Source organism: Salmo salar, chromosome 11, assembly GCF_965601325.2.
Source record: "Salmo salar chromosome 11, fSalSal1, whole genome shotgun sequence".
Classification (NCBI taxonomy): domain Eukaryota; kingdom Metazoa; phylum Chordata; class Actinopteri; order Salmoniformes; family Salmonidae; genus Salmo; species Salmo salar.
The window spans coordinates 86,302,251-86,315,293 of record NC_138301.1 but is presented as its reverse complement, the minus strand read 5'-3'; the positions used below and the strand labels follow the sequence as shown (position 1 = coordinate 86,315,293).

At 43.6% G+C, this 13,043-nt stretch overlaps 3 protein-coding genes across 4 annotated transcripts; 1 reads left to right on the top strand and 2 right to left on the bottom strand.

Moving 5' to 3' along the window:
- Window positions 1-21: 21 nt before the first annotated feature.
- lage3 (L antigen family member 3) lies at window positions 22-883 on the top strand. Its single transcript, NM_001140598.1, has one exon. The coding sequence runs from the start codon at window positions 400-402 to the stop codon at window positions 649-651; it is 252 nt and encodes an 83-aa protein (NP_001134070.1). The 5' UTR covers window positions 22-399; the 3' UTR covers window positions 652-883.
- Window positions 884-1,504: 621 nt separating this feature from the next.
- zgc:100918 (Rab7 domain-containing protein) lies at window positions 1,505-8,993 on the bottom strand. 2 transcript variants are annotated; one of them, XM_014128290.3, is made up of 6 exons: window positions 8,792-8,993; window positions 6,077-6,196; window positions 5,701-5,827; window positions 4,749-4,967; window positions 3,347-3,475; window positions 1,505-3,081 (listed from the first exon to the last, which is right to left on the bottom strand). In XM_014128290.3, exons 2-6 carry the CDS (start codon window positions 6,127-6,129, stop codon window positions 2,992-2,994), a joined length of 618 nt encoding a protein of 205 aa, XP_013983765.1. In that variant the 5' UTR covers window positions 6,130-6,196; window positions 8,792-8,993; the 3' UTR covers window positions 1,505-2,991. The 2 variants fall into 2 exon arrangements, with proteins under 2 accessions (XP_013983765.1, XP_013983766.1); XM_014128291.3 differs by having other exon boundaries at window positions 2,714-3,081; window positions 6,077-6,152; window positions 8,792-8,981.
- A 186-nt stretch (window positions 8,994-9,179) lies between these two features.
- wdr45 (WD repeat domain 45) lies at window positions 9,180-12,473 on the bottom strand. Its single transcript, XM_014128289.3, has 11 exons — window positions 12,347-12,473; window positions 11,975-12,117; window positions 11,776-11,850; window positions 11,587-11,691; window positions 11,176-11,281; window positions 10,878-10,972; window positions 10,712-10,791; window positions 10,296-10,504; window positions 10,110-10,211; window positions 9,705-9,850; window positions 9,180-9,503 (listed from the first exon to the last, which is right to left on the bottom strand). The coding sequence occupies exons 2-11, from the start codon at window positions 12,021-12,023 to the stop codon at window positions 9,394-9,396; spliced, it is 1,077 nt and encodes a 358-aa protein (XP_013983764.1). The 5' UTR covers window positions 12,024-12,117; window positions 12,347-12,473; the 3' UTR covers window positions 9,180-9,393.
- Between the last annotated feature and the right edge of the window lie 570 nt (window positions 12,474-13,043).

The window sequence follows — 13,043 nt, the reverse complement described above, 5'->3', positions numbered from 1 at the left end:
TAGAAGAAAAACCATCATGGCGGCGCCCTGCACGGAAAACAATCACAAGCAAGGCAAATTGGAATTGTATCCTATGTACTCCACATAAGACGTCAATATAACGGTTATTGACATTAACGCTTGGTCGTAAATTGCCTCTTTAACATTGTATGCATATTTTGATCATTTAGCATGAAACAGAGTGAAAACTTCCTTGACAGTCCCGCAGTGCACTAGACGTCCCGTTCCCATCAAGTCGCGAGGCGTCCATCGCGCTCCAGTCCCTCTCCCCAGACCGCGAGCCCCGGAAAGGAGGCATCAGCAAGGAGCTCACGGTGTCCGGCAGCACGCTGTCTGTGTGAGTGTCTGCTGTGTGTTCGCGTGTACTACCACCAAGTGTAATCAATGGTGTAAGTGTGTATGGTGGTACTACTGTATACGAGGTTGTTGAGTTGTATCATTCTGACCGTCCATGTGATGCTTTCTCCTTCATCTCCTGTCTCTTCCGTCTCTCTTTCCATCAGGAGGTGGAGAGCCGATGAGGCCCGTATTCTGCGTGTCTCTGTGGGGTCGTTTATGGACCACCTCTCCCTTGTGATGGAGACCATGGAGGCCTTTGGACCCCCTGTCTCTGTGACCACACAAACACACAGCTGCTCTACAATGACATGATGACCAGAGGGAAAGAAGAGAATCCCAGTACAGATGGACACACGTGTCCCAATTTCGGTTATCCTATTCAAATAAGGGACCTGGAACAAAAAACAAAGTACAAGTGCTATTTTAGACAGATGGGAATTGCCTTATTTCAGTGACAGATGGATAGACTATTTCTTTGTTTAGATTTGTCTGTATTAATTAGGTTGTATTTTGGTTGTATTGTGGAATAAACTTTCTATTTTTCAAAATTAATTTGTTTTACATCAGTGATTGCACAAAACATTAGGAACACTTGCTATTTCCATGAGACTAACCAGGTGAAAGATATGATCCTTTATTGATGTCACTTGTTAAAGCCACTTAAAATCAGTGTAGATGAAGGGGAGGAGACCGGTTAAAGGATTTCTAAGCCTTGAGACAACTGAGATATGGATTTTGAATGTGTGCCATTCAGAGGGTGAATTGGCAAGACAAAATATATGTGCCTTTGAATTGGGTATGGGAGTAGGTGCCAGGTGCACTGGCTTGAGTGTCAAGAACTGCAACGCTGTTGGGTTTTTCACACTCAACAGTTTCCTGTATCTGTATCAAGAATGGTCCACCACCCAAAGGACATCTGTGGGAAGCATTGGAGTCAACATGGGCCAGCAACCCTGTGGAATACTTGACACTTTGTAGAGTCCACACCAACTAATTAAGGCTGTTCTGAGGGCAAAATGTGGTGCAACTCAATAGTAGGAAGCAGTTCCTAATGTTTTGTACATTCAGTATAGTTCAATGCAAACATTGTCACAGATTAGAATTACATTTAGAGCAGTGGGCCCTGCAGGTCCAATAATATGACTAAAGAAAGACAACTGACATATTTCCATAAAGTAAACATTTATTTGTTTACGGTGGAGAAAGAGCATATTCAATAAAAGATGACAGTTGAAGTAGGAGTTGTGCTAAAAATCATCACATAGGACTAAGGATTTATGTTAATTGGTTTAAGAACATGTTCTTTTCTGTTACATGACTATAGAGCAACACTAGTTGATGGTGTAGATAGGCAGATTTAAGATACAGTGGAATGAAAGTCTGGCCTGGGACTACTGTTAGAGCAGAGGACATCCCAAACCAACACAAAGACCCTTCTTTCACTAGACACTTCGAGATAGCCTTCTAGACCTGACAAGTGGTGTTAAAATAATATGACAGAAACTATTGTAGTACCATACTGCTTACACAAATCAGATATGTTTAGATTTATTAGAGGCCTTGAGGTTAGGTTTGACTTTGGACTCGAGAATTTACAGCCAATGTACAGGGACATAGTAATGAGTAGTATGGATAAGGCAACAAAAACAAGAAATGTACAGAACTTAATACAATATAAAAAGGAGAACAGAACCTAAATGCAGAACTGATACTGCAGAGGGATGCTGTTGGGTTGACCGAATTTCGGTGCACACCTTCGTATTCTAATTGCAGATTTACTTTCAATGTATCTGATTAGCTTATCACTCTCTACACTACGGTTTAAAACACAAAATAATTGAAGAGAACTGGTTCAACGAGAAACACACCAAAGAAAAGGTCTAGGGTTGACAAAGTTTGGCAACATAAGAACTGCAGAAAAATAACACATACATACGAAATCTGCCACAGTAATACTTGTCATGAGATGAAAGGCACAGAGCGAGTCGAGTAGGTACAAATTTCTCCTTAACACTGACACAGGATCCATTTTTAATCCCTCCAATGGTTAAGGTTAGGTTCTGTGGAAAATAGGAATCTGATCCTAGATCTGTAGTTAAGGAGAATGTCTACCTGGATCACAAACAGACAGATGAGCAGTCTGCACCTCAGTATTATAGAAAGGAACAATTAAAACCAGAACAAAAGACACGAAAACATTATTAGAAATCATTATAATAGGAGCATCATGATTGTATTTTCCATAGTATCGACGATTCTACCTTATTAAAAAGTGATGCTGTGCAAGAGGGGCTTTCTCCTTCCTGTCGGTCAGGTCACCACTGGAGACAGGGAGTTAAGAAAAATAAGTGTTTTCTTTTTTTTCATCTGGAATCTTCTGTAGCTGACTGAGGGGAGAGGATTGGGGGCATCGACTGGGGGGGGGGGGGCCCTGGCTCTCTCCATGGGGTGCATCTCAATCTCCCCTCGACTCATCTTCATCTGCACTGATGTGAGAACACGGGAAGGCTGTGTGGGAGACGGCCTCCGAATTAGCCTCGCCTGTCCCAGTCTTTCACACCAGTGCAGAGGAGGTAAAGGAGACAAGGACAATTGTTGAGATGCAACCCATGTCTTCCTGGTCCCCCTCTATCCATCCGGCGTCGGTTGGTCTCAACAGGAGCAGCTGTCGCTGGAGGCGGCGGGCCGGTCGTCTCTCAGTTTGATTTGGTCTGGGAAGTCATACGTCTCCACCTCAGACTCCTACAGACACACAAAGCATGGGATTACACACAGCCACAAACAGTGTGCACAAATCAGAAGTACAAGAATTCTACCCCCCCAAAAAAATATTCCTCTTTGATGACACAGTGTTTGACTATGACATCATGAGGTCCACAGCAACCTCAGTGAACCAGTCTAACAGGTGTTTTCCAGCCAGGGAGAGAAAGGGAGTTTCTGAACAGCTGGAGGCACTCTGGCTACAGGTTTACCTGTGGCTGCTTGAGTCTATATTTTGTGTGTGTACCTGTTTAAGGGCATTGCGGGCAATGGTCTGGAATGCTTGGTCTACGTTGATGGCCTCCTTGGCGCTGGTCTCAAAGTAGGGGATGCTGCTCTTACTGGCACACCAGGCCTGGGCACGTTTTGTCGTCACCTACACAACATAAGATTATTAACGCCATTGTGTCATACATTCTTCCTCATTTTACATGGAACTACCTGTGGCGCATACTCATCCTTTTAACCCTTTGACACGTACGAACACGGTGTGATCGTTCTACAGTGGTCCCTGCAGCGTGCGCTCAAACTAGAACACTTATTTAGAACGCCCAGTTACGATTGACGCAACAGTCAGCGTTTGAGCTGGCCACATTTTTTTAAATATATATATTTTTTTTTCACAGAAACATTTAGCATTTTGTCTTTACAGCGTTATGTCCTCAATGTGAGCAGCTTATTTTTGGATGCAATTTTCAGACATTCACAGAAGTAGTGACAGCATAAAACAATTCTCATCCAAAACGGGAACATTTTGGCTACATTAGTCAGTGCTAACTGAGAAAAGAGTGACCTAACACAAGCGGTCATATTTAGCCAACTCTCAGCTGACAGACACCGTAATATGAATTACGGTTTCAAAAAAGGTTACAAGATGAGTTGCGTCAGTTTACCCATCATCCACTTCCATCGTTCACTTCTGGATGTTTACTCAAAAGACGAGTGAACCATCTCTTTAACTCATTATAACATCTTTGGTCTGACAGACGTTTGTGTGACAACCAGAATGCATTGCATGTCAACAAACATGGTGCCACATATAGCTGGCAATTAGCTTAGCATTAGCTCACCATAAATCAGTACAACCTTGAAAAAAGTATTTGACACACATTATGTGTCCATTATAATCTATGCAAGAATAGGAATGCATTATTTGTCACCAGTGCTTGAAACTGAATAACAGTTAACTACATTACGCTCCATACATACGGCGTGCTACAGTAGAAACGACAACGCGATATACAGTGAAAGGGTCGACTTCTGTGTGAATTAATGAGCAGGCAGAACACGCCTCAATTCAAAATGTTATTAGAAAAAAAAAACTAGCTAGAAAATAACTTTAAAATTGACAAAACTTTGCCTGATAATTATCTATAGGCTGAGTGCCTTGGTTTGACCGGTCCTGTTGCATAACAATCACATTTTGGAACAGTGAGTGCATTCTGACATCACTGCACATAAACATTTAATAAATGTTTTTTTTTAAACTCACGCTAGGGTGACCGTTAGAGATATTTGGAACTCATGCATGAAAAGGTTAAGGGATGTAGCAATCACAACAAACATTTGACCAAGTCTGACTCTGTACTGCCTACGCCCCACCACCTGCCTGTTCTGGCTCTCCAATGGACGGACACAGAGACACCAACCTGTCTGTTCTCGAGGTCAATCTTGTTGCCTAGCACCACAAAGGGGAAGTTGTCTGGGTCTCTGGGGCTGGCCTGGATCAGGAACTCATCCCTCCAGCTGTCCAGTGTCTTGAAGGTGTTGGGCGCCGTGACATCGTAGACGAGCACACAGCAGTCAGCGCCGCGGTAGAACGCCACGCCCAGAGACTGGAACCGCTCCTGCCCCGCCGTGTCCCAGATCTGACAGAAGAGACATGTTGATAACCATGTTTCTGGCATTTTAGTACTTTGTTGGATCATTTTTAAAGGTGATTACACAGAGAGGGAGAGAAAAGGAGAGCGAGAGGGAGAGGATCGGAGTGAGGAGGAAAAAGAGAAAGGGTGAGAAAGGGGGGAACAGCGATTAAGAAAATAGCATTTAATTGTCTGTTTTCACAGAAATGTGCCTTGCATCAAAAACTCTTTACAGGACATGGGGGTGGGAGAGAGGGAGGAAAGAGAGAGAGGGAAAGGGTGAGAGAGATGCGTAAGAGGTAATAAAGAGAGGGAAAGAGGGATTGACACCATATGACTCGTCACAGAATGAGTTGCACAATCTCTGACTTAAACACACTATGACAAGCCAGCGGAGGTAAGCACTCATGACTAGGCTAATATCATAAACTGGGTGGCTCGAGCCCTGGATGCTGATTGGCTGACAGCCATGGTATATCAGACAGTATACCACGGGTATGACAAAACCGGTCTTTTTACTTCTGTAATTACACTTTCTAACCAGTTTATAATAGCAATAAGGCACCTTGGGGGTTTGTGGTATATGACAAATATACCACGGCTAAGGGCTGTATCCAGCCACTCCACTTTGCGTTGTGCCTAAGAACAGCCCTTAGCTGTGGTATATTGGACATTACCACACTCCCTCATGCCTTATTGCTTAAATATACCAGCACACACACACACACACAAGACGCACCTGCATGGTGACCAGCCTGTCGTCCACCATCACCTCCTTGGTGAGGAAGTCAGCTCCTATAGTGGCCTTGTACTGGTTACTGAACTTCTTATTTACATACTGGTTCATCAGAGAAGTCTTCCCTACCCTGGGAAGGAACACACACACTTAGCTGCACATATAGAACTGTAGCGATTAAGAGTAACAGCCAGAGAAGGGCTTCGAACCACTGACGACCTGCACAGCTACATGTGCCAGAAAGATCCTGACTTCTTGACAGAGGCCGTGGTACACTCAAATGCAAGGGTGCTACAGAACCTATACACGTCTGTTGGGAATATCCAAAATGAGTGACATCTGGTTGTGTAAACACCATGATCATCTTCTGGTAACTCACCCAGAGTCTCCGAGGATGATCACCTTCAGCAGCACCTTCTTACGGGAGGCCATCCTTCCCTGGGGATGTTACTCTTCTGACAAACGGGACAGGACGACAGTCAACTAGCTGGATCTGGAACTGGGAAGTCAGTCGTCAAGAAACAGCCGGCTTTTGGGTTAATTGTGATAACACCCTTATTTACACGTGACACAGACTTGTTCGTTGGGTTAAATGCGGAAGACATTTCAGTTGAATACATTCAGTTGGAGAACTGACTAGGTATGGCACCCCTCAGGTCTCTATTATAACTAATGATTAATAACGTTTTAAGTTCAGAAATACAAAACCCATCACCCCTTCCCCTTTGCTAAGAACCGTTAGTAAATTAGCATACCATCTAGCTAAATATGTAGCTGGCTAACTTGAAATGCAATAGACTGTCCATCTGTAAAACCTTTAAACGGAATAGCTAGTTAAAATCTAATTAAGTAGGCCCAACTAAAATTGTGATCTTATTAACTGTAGCAAATAACAAAAAACGTGACCTTGATGTTACCAGACTGGCACTGTAGCCAGAATAGATTCTGACCCTACTCTCGCTTACAGCTGCACTGGGGTCAGATTAACCCATTCATTGATGCTAACTACCTTTATGATGTTTCACCGGATGTATAAATCTGAAGCATCCGGTTAGCATGACCACTAATCACCAAATATAGTGATGAGAGGAAGCCCAGTTGCCAGCTGTGGAAGCAGATGGAGAGAGGTGGATTTTGTCTGTCATTCTGCTAATTTTGTCATTGATGAAACATTTGATCTCAATACAGTTTTCTGTACTAGAATCTGTTACGAACAGACTGGACCAAGTTTTGTCGACTTTACCCTTTGCCAAAGTTTTAAAAAAATTGCGTTGTTTAGGAGTGCAAGGACGAATTGAGTTATTGCACCCGCACACTTCAGAGTTGGCGTTGCCTAACAGAAATATGCAAATACATGCTAGAATGGATCTCGCTAGCTCATGCATGGCTCTGTCCACCTCCTTGCTTGTTCTGCCCACTATAATGAATTTGCTTCCATTGGAAACGACAGGCTGTGGTCCATCTTGGGTAAGTTATACAAATCTTTGCCTTTAGCACCTATTGATGATAGTATCTTCTAGCTGGGGGATTTTTGTTAAGAGCCCCAATGCTCGTTCTGAACGTTAAAAACATATGAAACATGTCTCATCAGGGAGAAACAAAAATGGCAAGAAGCTGCCATGTGGGGAATCGTAGGTGGCACGTTTGAGATAGTTTTATCTTGTTCGTTTTGGGGTCGTTTTGACGGATGTCACACCTATGCCAATACGGCAAATATTCACTAGCCAGCTAACCAACAACTGTAACGAGGTATTTGAGAGACAAGTGCTCATTGTGCAAATGTATTTATGTTTTCAATAAACGCTGGAGAAAAAAAATGTAGTTTACATGTTAATCTAAGCCCGTCTGTTTTGCCCCATAGTTCCACACACGTGGGTTTTGTTGCTAAACAACCAACCCATCTAGGGTTATGGTTCCTACACAGCCATACTTCCATGTTACAGCATTTGTTTATGGAAAACAGCCTGAAGACAGAGGCGTACCTGTGCTAATTAGCCATCTGCGTCTCCGAACACCTGTGTTTAAATATAAGACTGAAACCACAAATGTGTTGTCACTGAAAAATACTGTTGGCGACAACTGCGTTAAATCCAGTTAAAACAGTGTACAGTAGAGTGTATATTTTGCATTTTTTTTTTAATTTTTTTTATGTGATATGAAAGTAGAGGGTTTTATGTTTCCAGAACCGTACCGCAATTGAGAATTAATTCACATTTAGATGGAGTATTTGGCTGCCAAAGCCAATACACATCTAAACAGAAATTGTAAGGTCTTTGGAGTATAAGGAGTAAGGTAATCCTCTTTTAGTCCACAATTGGGCTAGGGTCAGACAGACTTCCTCATTAGAGAGACAGCTGAGCGGGCACAATATATGGCTCGGAAATCCAGGGATGAGAAATGCCTTTTTCTCAATTGTCCCATTATGCCAACTGTTACACCCGAAAGACTGCTAGTTTTTAGTAAACTGCTGTTTTTCTTCATGCTAACTAGCAGTAGCCACAGCAGCCATTATGGGATGGCACGTTGCATTTAACAACAAAAGGAGCTGATTGGCTTACATTGACATTCCAAAATGGCTTCTGCTACTTAGCATGATGACAAGGGCAGTTTTCCGAGAAAACTATCAGTAGTTCAATCTTCTCAGTGTAATGGTTGGGACAATGAGACAATTCGGAGGATAATGCATTTCTCATCCCTGGATTGAGGTACATTTTCTGAGCCTTATCTCGCACCGGCTCTGCTGTGTCTTAATCTAAACAGGAAGACTGTCAGACCCCAGTACAAGTGTAAGCAAAAATAGGGTCGGGGTCTATTCTGTCTAGCAGGCAGTGTATGCTAACTAGCCATCTGCTGACTGGTCACGCTGCACTGCCGACTATCAAGAACTGTCAAACAGCTAGGCTAACGGCTCATGCTGATTGATCCCAACCAAGTACGCAGATATACGACAAATCGTTAGCTAACTTTACTCATTCATCATCGAAATACTAGCTAGCTAACGTTATATGCACTGTCACAGAAAACGATGTTCTAACGTTAGCGAGCTAGCTAGTGTAAGAATAAATACAAAAAAATGTGGACCAGTTAACGTTACCTGTTCAATAGTCAAGCGACGATGTTACGACACAGGGACAATTTAACAACTTAGCCCCTTGATGTCAGTTTTGCCGGGATTACTTGCTATTTTTCAAGAAGTGAAAGTGAAAAGCCTGACCAACTGACGTTAACCAGCTTGATAAAATCTTGTCCTAGCTAAGAACATCCGCCTTTTGTTACGCCGTTGCTCAATATGGCAGTCACGAGGGGTTGACGTGTCCCCAGGTCGAAACCAATGAACGCCCTTTAAATATTCGCATCAATTGTTTATTCTTTTCCTATAATATGAATTGCACCCTGTATCTGTGCGTGTCCTGGAAGTGACTACACTACATTTGAACAGGTTTGATTTATTAACTCAAAAGGGACCACAGACAAGCCAGCAGTCATCGTAAAAATGTTTTTAATCTTCATACATTTTTAAATACACTTGGTTACAATAAAAACGAGGCAATCATGTTAAACAGACCTTTTCAGACACCTGTATTTTGTTCTGTACAACATCTGCCTTCACCTCTGTCTGATTCTAGATCCAACCTACCATTATCACATTATCACCAGGTCTCTTCTCCCCTGCCCTCCCTCCCTCTCTCCATCCTCTTAGAAGTCGTCATCATCACAGATGTCCAGGTAAACGTCGAAGGCTTCTCGGTTACAGTTGCCATCAGGGGTGAACACGTATTTATGGAACGTCCCGTCAACACAGATAGCTAGAAAGGGGAGGAATGCAGAGAAAAGGACATGTATAAAACTATCATTACAATTTCACACGGCACAGCTTTATTGTATAAATTAAATAAATATATTGTTCATTTCCACAGTACAATTAATGTTCCGGCTACATGTAGGACGATAACTATATTGATTGATAGATATGAAACATTGCTGTTCTAGTTGCTTAGAGGACTGACCGATGACAGAGTTGACGTTTTTAGAGGTGTTCTTCCCAAACGCACAGATACAGGCACACTCTGCCGGAACAGTGAAACTGGCCAATGACCACTGGCTGTCCACATACTGACCAATCACTGGGCCCACCTTCCCCACACGAGCCAATCTGTAGAGAGGGGAAGAGGGGTGATAGTGGCATAAACAAGCCATGAACAGTAAATTGTCAAATTTGGATTTGAGGTACGCACAAACAATAGCCTGCTTGCCAGTCTTTTTAGCTAAAATTCCAGTTCTTGTATTCCGTGTCATCTGTCATTGGCATATGACACGGAGTGCAAGGATTGGAATATTAGCTCAAATGGAATGCTAAAAACACACTGCGAAACTCGCAAACACACGCAAACACACACATGCGTGCATCTTACGCTGAGCGTCTGTTGAGTTTAGTATCTTTGAGAGCGAAGATGTGAACAGTGCCCTTGTCACTGGAGGCACACAGGAACGAAGAGTCATGACTGAAGTTGATGCTGGAAGAGAGAGCGAGAAAGAGAAGCGATGAGACACAGCATCACTTCCATCCCCCCCCCCCCCCTCTCTCTCCCCCCCAGTACCAGTAGAGTGTAGCAGGGTCTGTTCCTCTGCGTAGCTCCACTAGTTTGTCTCTGGTGGTAGTATCAAACAGTCTGATGAGGGTGCCCTTGCGGGAGGCCGAGGCCGCAACGCTGCCAGGCTGGTTGAGCGCCAGGCAGGCGATCTCACTCTGGTGGGCGTTGATGGTAAAGGGGGCGGACGATGTGCCAGGCTTGGTGTTGGAAAGGTCCTGGAGCGGAGAGAGGGAGAGAGTTCAACACTGACTGACTGGGACCTCATAGGTAATGTGAAAAATGATCAACACACACAGAGCAGTTTCGAAAGGGCAGATAGTCGATGGAATGACATGTGAAGGTGTGCTTTATGAACAGCTTATAAACCAACATAGTTAGTATAGTACCATGCAATACACTTTTAAATGAAATGGATCAATTACCACAAGCTGTAGACTTCCACACTTATGTCCAGGGAAGACCAGCAGCTGTTTCTCCAGACTGGGGCACAGGTCACACAGTCCTGACAGAGAGAGAGGGGAGTATCCACACGTGTATCAGATAAACATAACCAGGTGCATGTATGTATATGTGTATGTGTGTTTGTACCTTTAGGGTTGTCTCTGGTGTCAAACTCAAACAGTTTCACAGGGTTGTCAGGGAAACTGTAGACATAGATCCTGTTCTTTAACACAATGATGATCCTGAGAGAGAGAGAGAGAGAGAGAGAGAGTGAGAGAGAGAGAGAGAGAGAGAGAGAGAGAGAGAAAGCGAGGGGAGAGGAGAGGTTGGAGTGTGAGAAAGCAGAGGGAGAGAAGGGTTAGTAAAACAACACACTACAGGGTGTTCTATGGGGTGTTGGGGCTTGTTCAGGAGAATGTTACTAAACATTCAGACAGTAACTCACTTGTCGTGTCTCATGCGTACGGCCAGAACAGGCTTGGTAAAGGTAAACTCCAACACCAGCTTGTCCTTGGGGTCCCTCCCCTCCCGAGCATCATCCCAGATCAACACTAGGATAAAAAAAAAACACATTCAGTTTTGAATTAAATTAAAACAATAAATGAGAATCATTATCAAAAAAAGTTCTAAAATCTAAATATAATCAGTCCCAGTCATTGCCACAATTTAAACTGAGACCCAGCTATTTGACATTGCCATGACCAGCACTGCAGACATTGAGATGAGCGCAATGCAGGAATTTGCTCTCAGTCATACAGAGTATCTGCGCATGTGTAAAGTTTATCACCCTTAGTACTTTGGAAAATCAAGTCTAATCAGTAATTCAATAAAATATGTGGTCCGCTCATCCACTCACCTGAGATCTCAGAGAACTTGGGGTTTACTCCACCTCCTACTACAGCCAGCAGGTTGGAGCGATGCAGCATTGAACACTGGGCCACACTACCCACCTGCTCATGGTCTGACACAGACAAGCACAGGATGATCACACACACAGTATGCGAACACACAGATCGCTCGTACCACAGGTCTGAATTCCACTCACCAAGGTGTCCCTTCTCTATAAGAGGCTCCACATTGTAGATCCTGACACCGGTTTCCATGGCACAACAGAAACAACCTGGGGATGGAGGGGTAGGTACACTGATAAATGTACACTGTCTGAAACAAGAGTAAGATTGTTAAAAGTAATGTACTCTACAGATCTCTGTCTGGCTTCACAGAGTAGGGCACTCTTGTCTTACTCTGGTCCTGGTTGAACTGCAGGCTGTTGACTCCTCTCGGTTGGGCCATGTTGGAGGAGTGACGTTAGGCTGATGTTACCAGGTAGATATAACTTAGAAGAAAACCCAGGCTTGTTTCTGCCTTATGGACAGGGCTAGGCATCCTGATTGAAACAAAAGAGAAAGGAAACATCACCGACCACGGTTTAGAAGGGGCACCGTCAACGTGTTTTTTTTCTTCCCCCAAGCGAAAATAAGTTAGCTAGCCTGGTAAACAAACCCAGCCAGTGAAAAACTCAAGCAAATGTTGCTATCTCTATCTGCTGCAGTTATTTTTCATCGTAACAGCTGTATCATGTTATTGAACAACGAATATGGTGTTTAAAAGCTTACCATGAAGCGAGGGCAGAACACGAGTTAAAGATTAAAAGCGCTTGACACTGTCAAAATGTCGCCAACAAAGCTACACAGTGACGAAATGTTTTGTTGTTATTTTTTCCTGCAGATGACGATGGTCGCGTGTTTCCGGTTTCTGATTTCGTGTCTCCACGCCACAAACGAATCATACCGCCACCTAGCGTGCTGAAGTAAAATAGAACTGTGGATAAAAGTGTGTGTGTGTGTGTGTGTGTGTGTGTGTGTGTGTGTGTGTGTGTGTGTGTGTGTGTGTGTGTGTGTGTGTGTGTGTGTGTGTGTGTGTGTGTGTGCGTCAGCCAGCCAGCCAGCCATAGACTTATATAGTAGGTGCCACTAGGCTCCAGCTTAGGCCTGTCTGCTCAGAGTATACTAAAGAACAGTGTGTAGAAGGACGGAGTATACTAAAGATCAGTGTGTAGAAGGACGACGGTGTTGCAATTGTGGTGGGGATCATAATGCTGAGTTCCTGGAGTGCCCTGTGAAGGAGATTGAGGTGGCAAACGTTAGAGCGACCAATCTAATCTCTGAGGCGAAGGCGATTAAAAGAATTGAGAAAACAAGTGACCCTAGTGAAGATATGATAGTGGAAGCACCACAGGCAGTAGTAAATGTTTGCTGCCAGTCAAAAGATACCAGGTGTGTTAAAAAGTTGGATTTTGTGGCATTCATTGCC

Excerpts from the sequence above, each read along its gene's own strand:
- lage3 (NM_001140598.1), top strand. The coding sequence starts at position 400 with ATGGTGGTACTACTGTATACGAGGTTGTTGAGTTGTATCATTCTGACC.
- zgc:100918 (XM_014128290.3), bottom strand. The coding sequence starts at position 6,129 with ATGGCCTCCCGTAAGAAGGTGCTGCTGAAGGTGATCATCCTCGGAGAC. Across the intron at positions 3,476-4,748 it reads TTGACCTCGAGAACAGACAG|GTGACGACAAAACGTGCCCA; the intron begins GTTGGTGTCTCT and ends TATGTTGTGTAG. Across the intron at positions 3,082-3,346 it reads CCCGCAATGCCCTTAAACAG|GAGTCTGAGGTGGAGACGTA; the intron begins GTACACACACAA and ends GTGTGTCTGTAG.
- wdr45 (XM_014128289.3), bottom strand. The coding sequence starts at position 12,023 with ATGGCCCAACCGAGAGGAGTCAACAGCCTGCAGTTCAACCAGGACCAG. Across the intron at positions 10,212-10,295 it reads GACCCTGCTACACTCTACTG|CATCAACTTCAGTCATGACT; the intron begins GTACTGGGGGGG and ends TCTCTCTTCCAG. Across the intron at positions 9,851-10,109 it reads AAACTCAACAGACGCTCAGC|ATTGGCTCGTGTGGGGAAGG; the intron begins GTAAGATGCACG and ends CCCTCTCTACAG.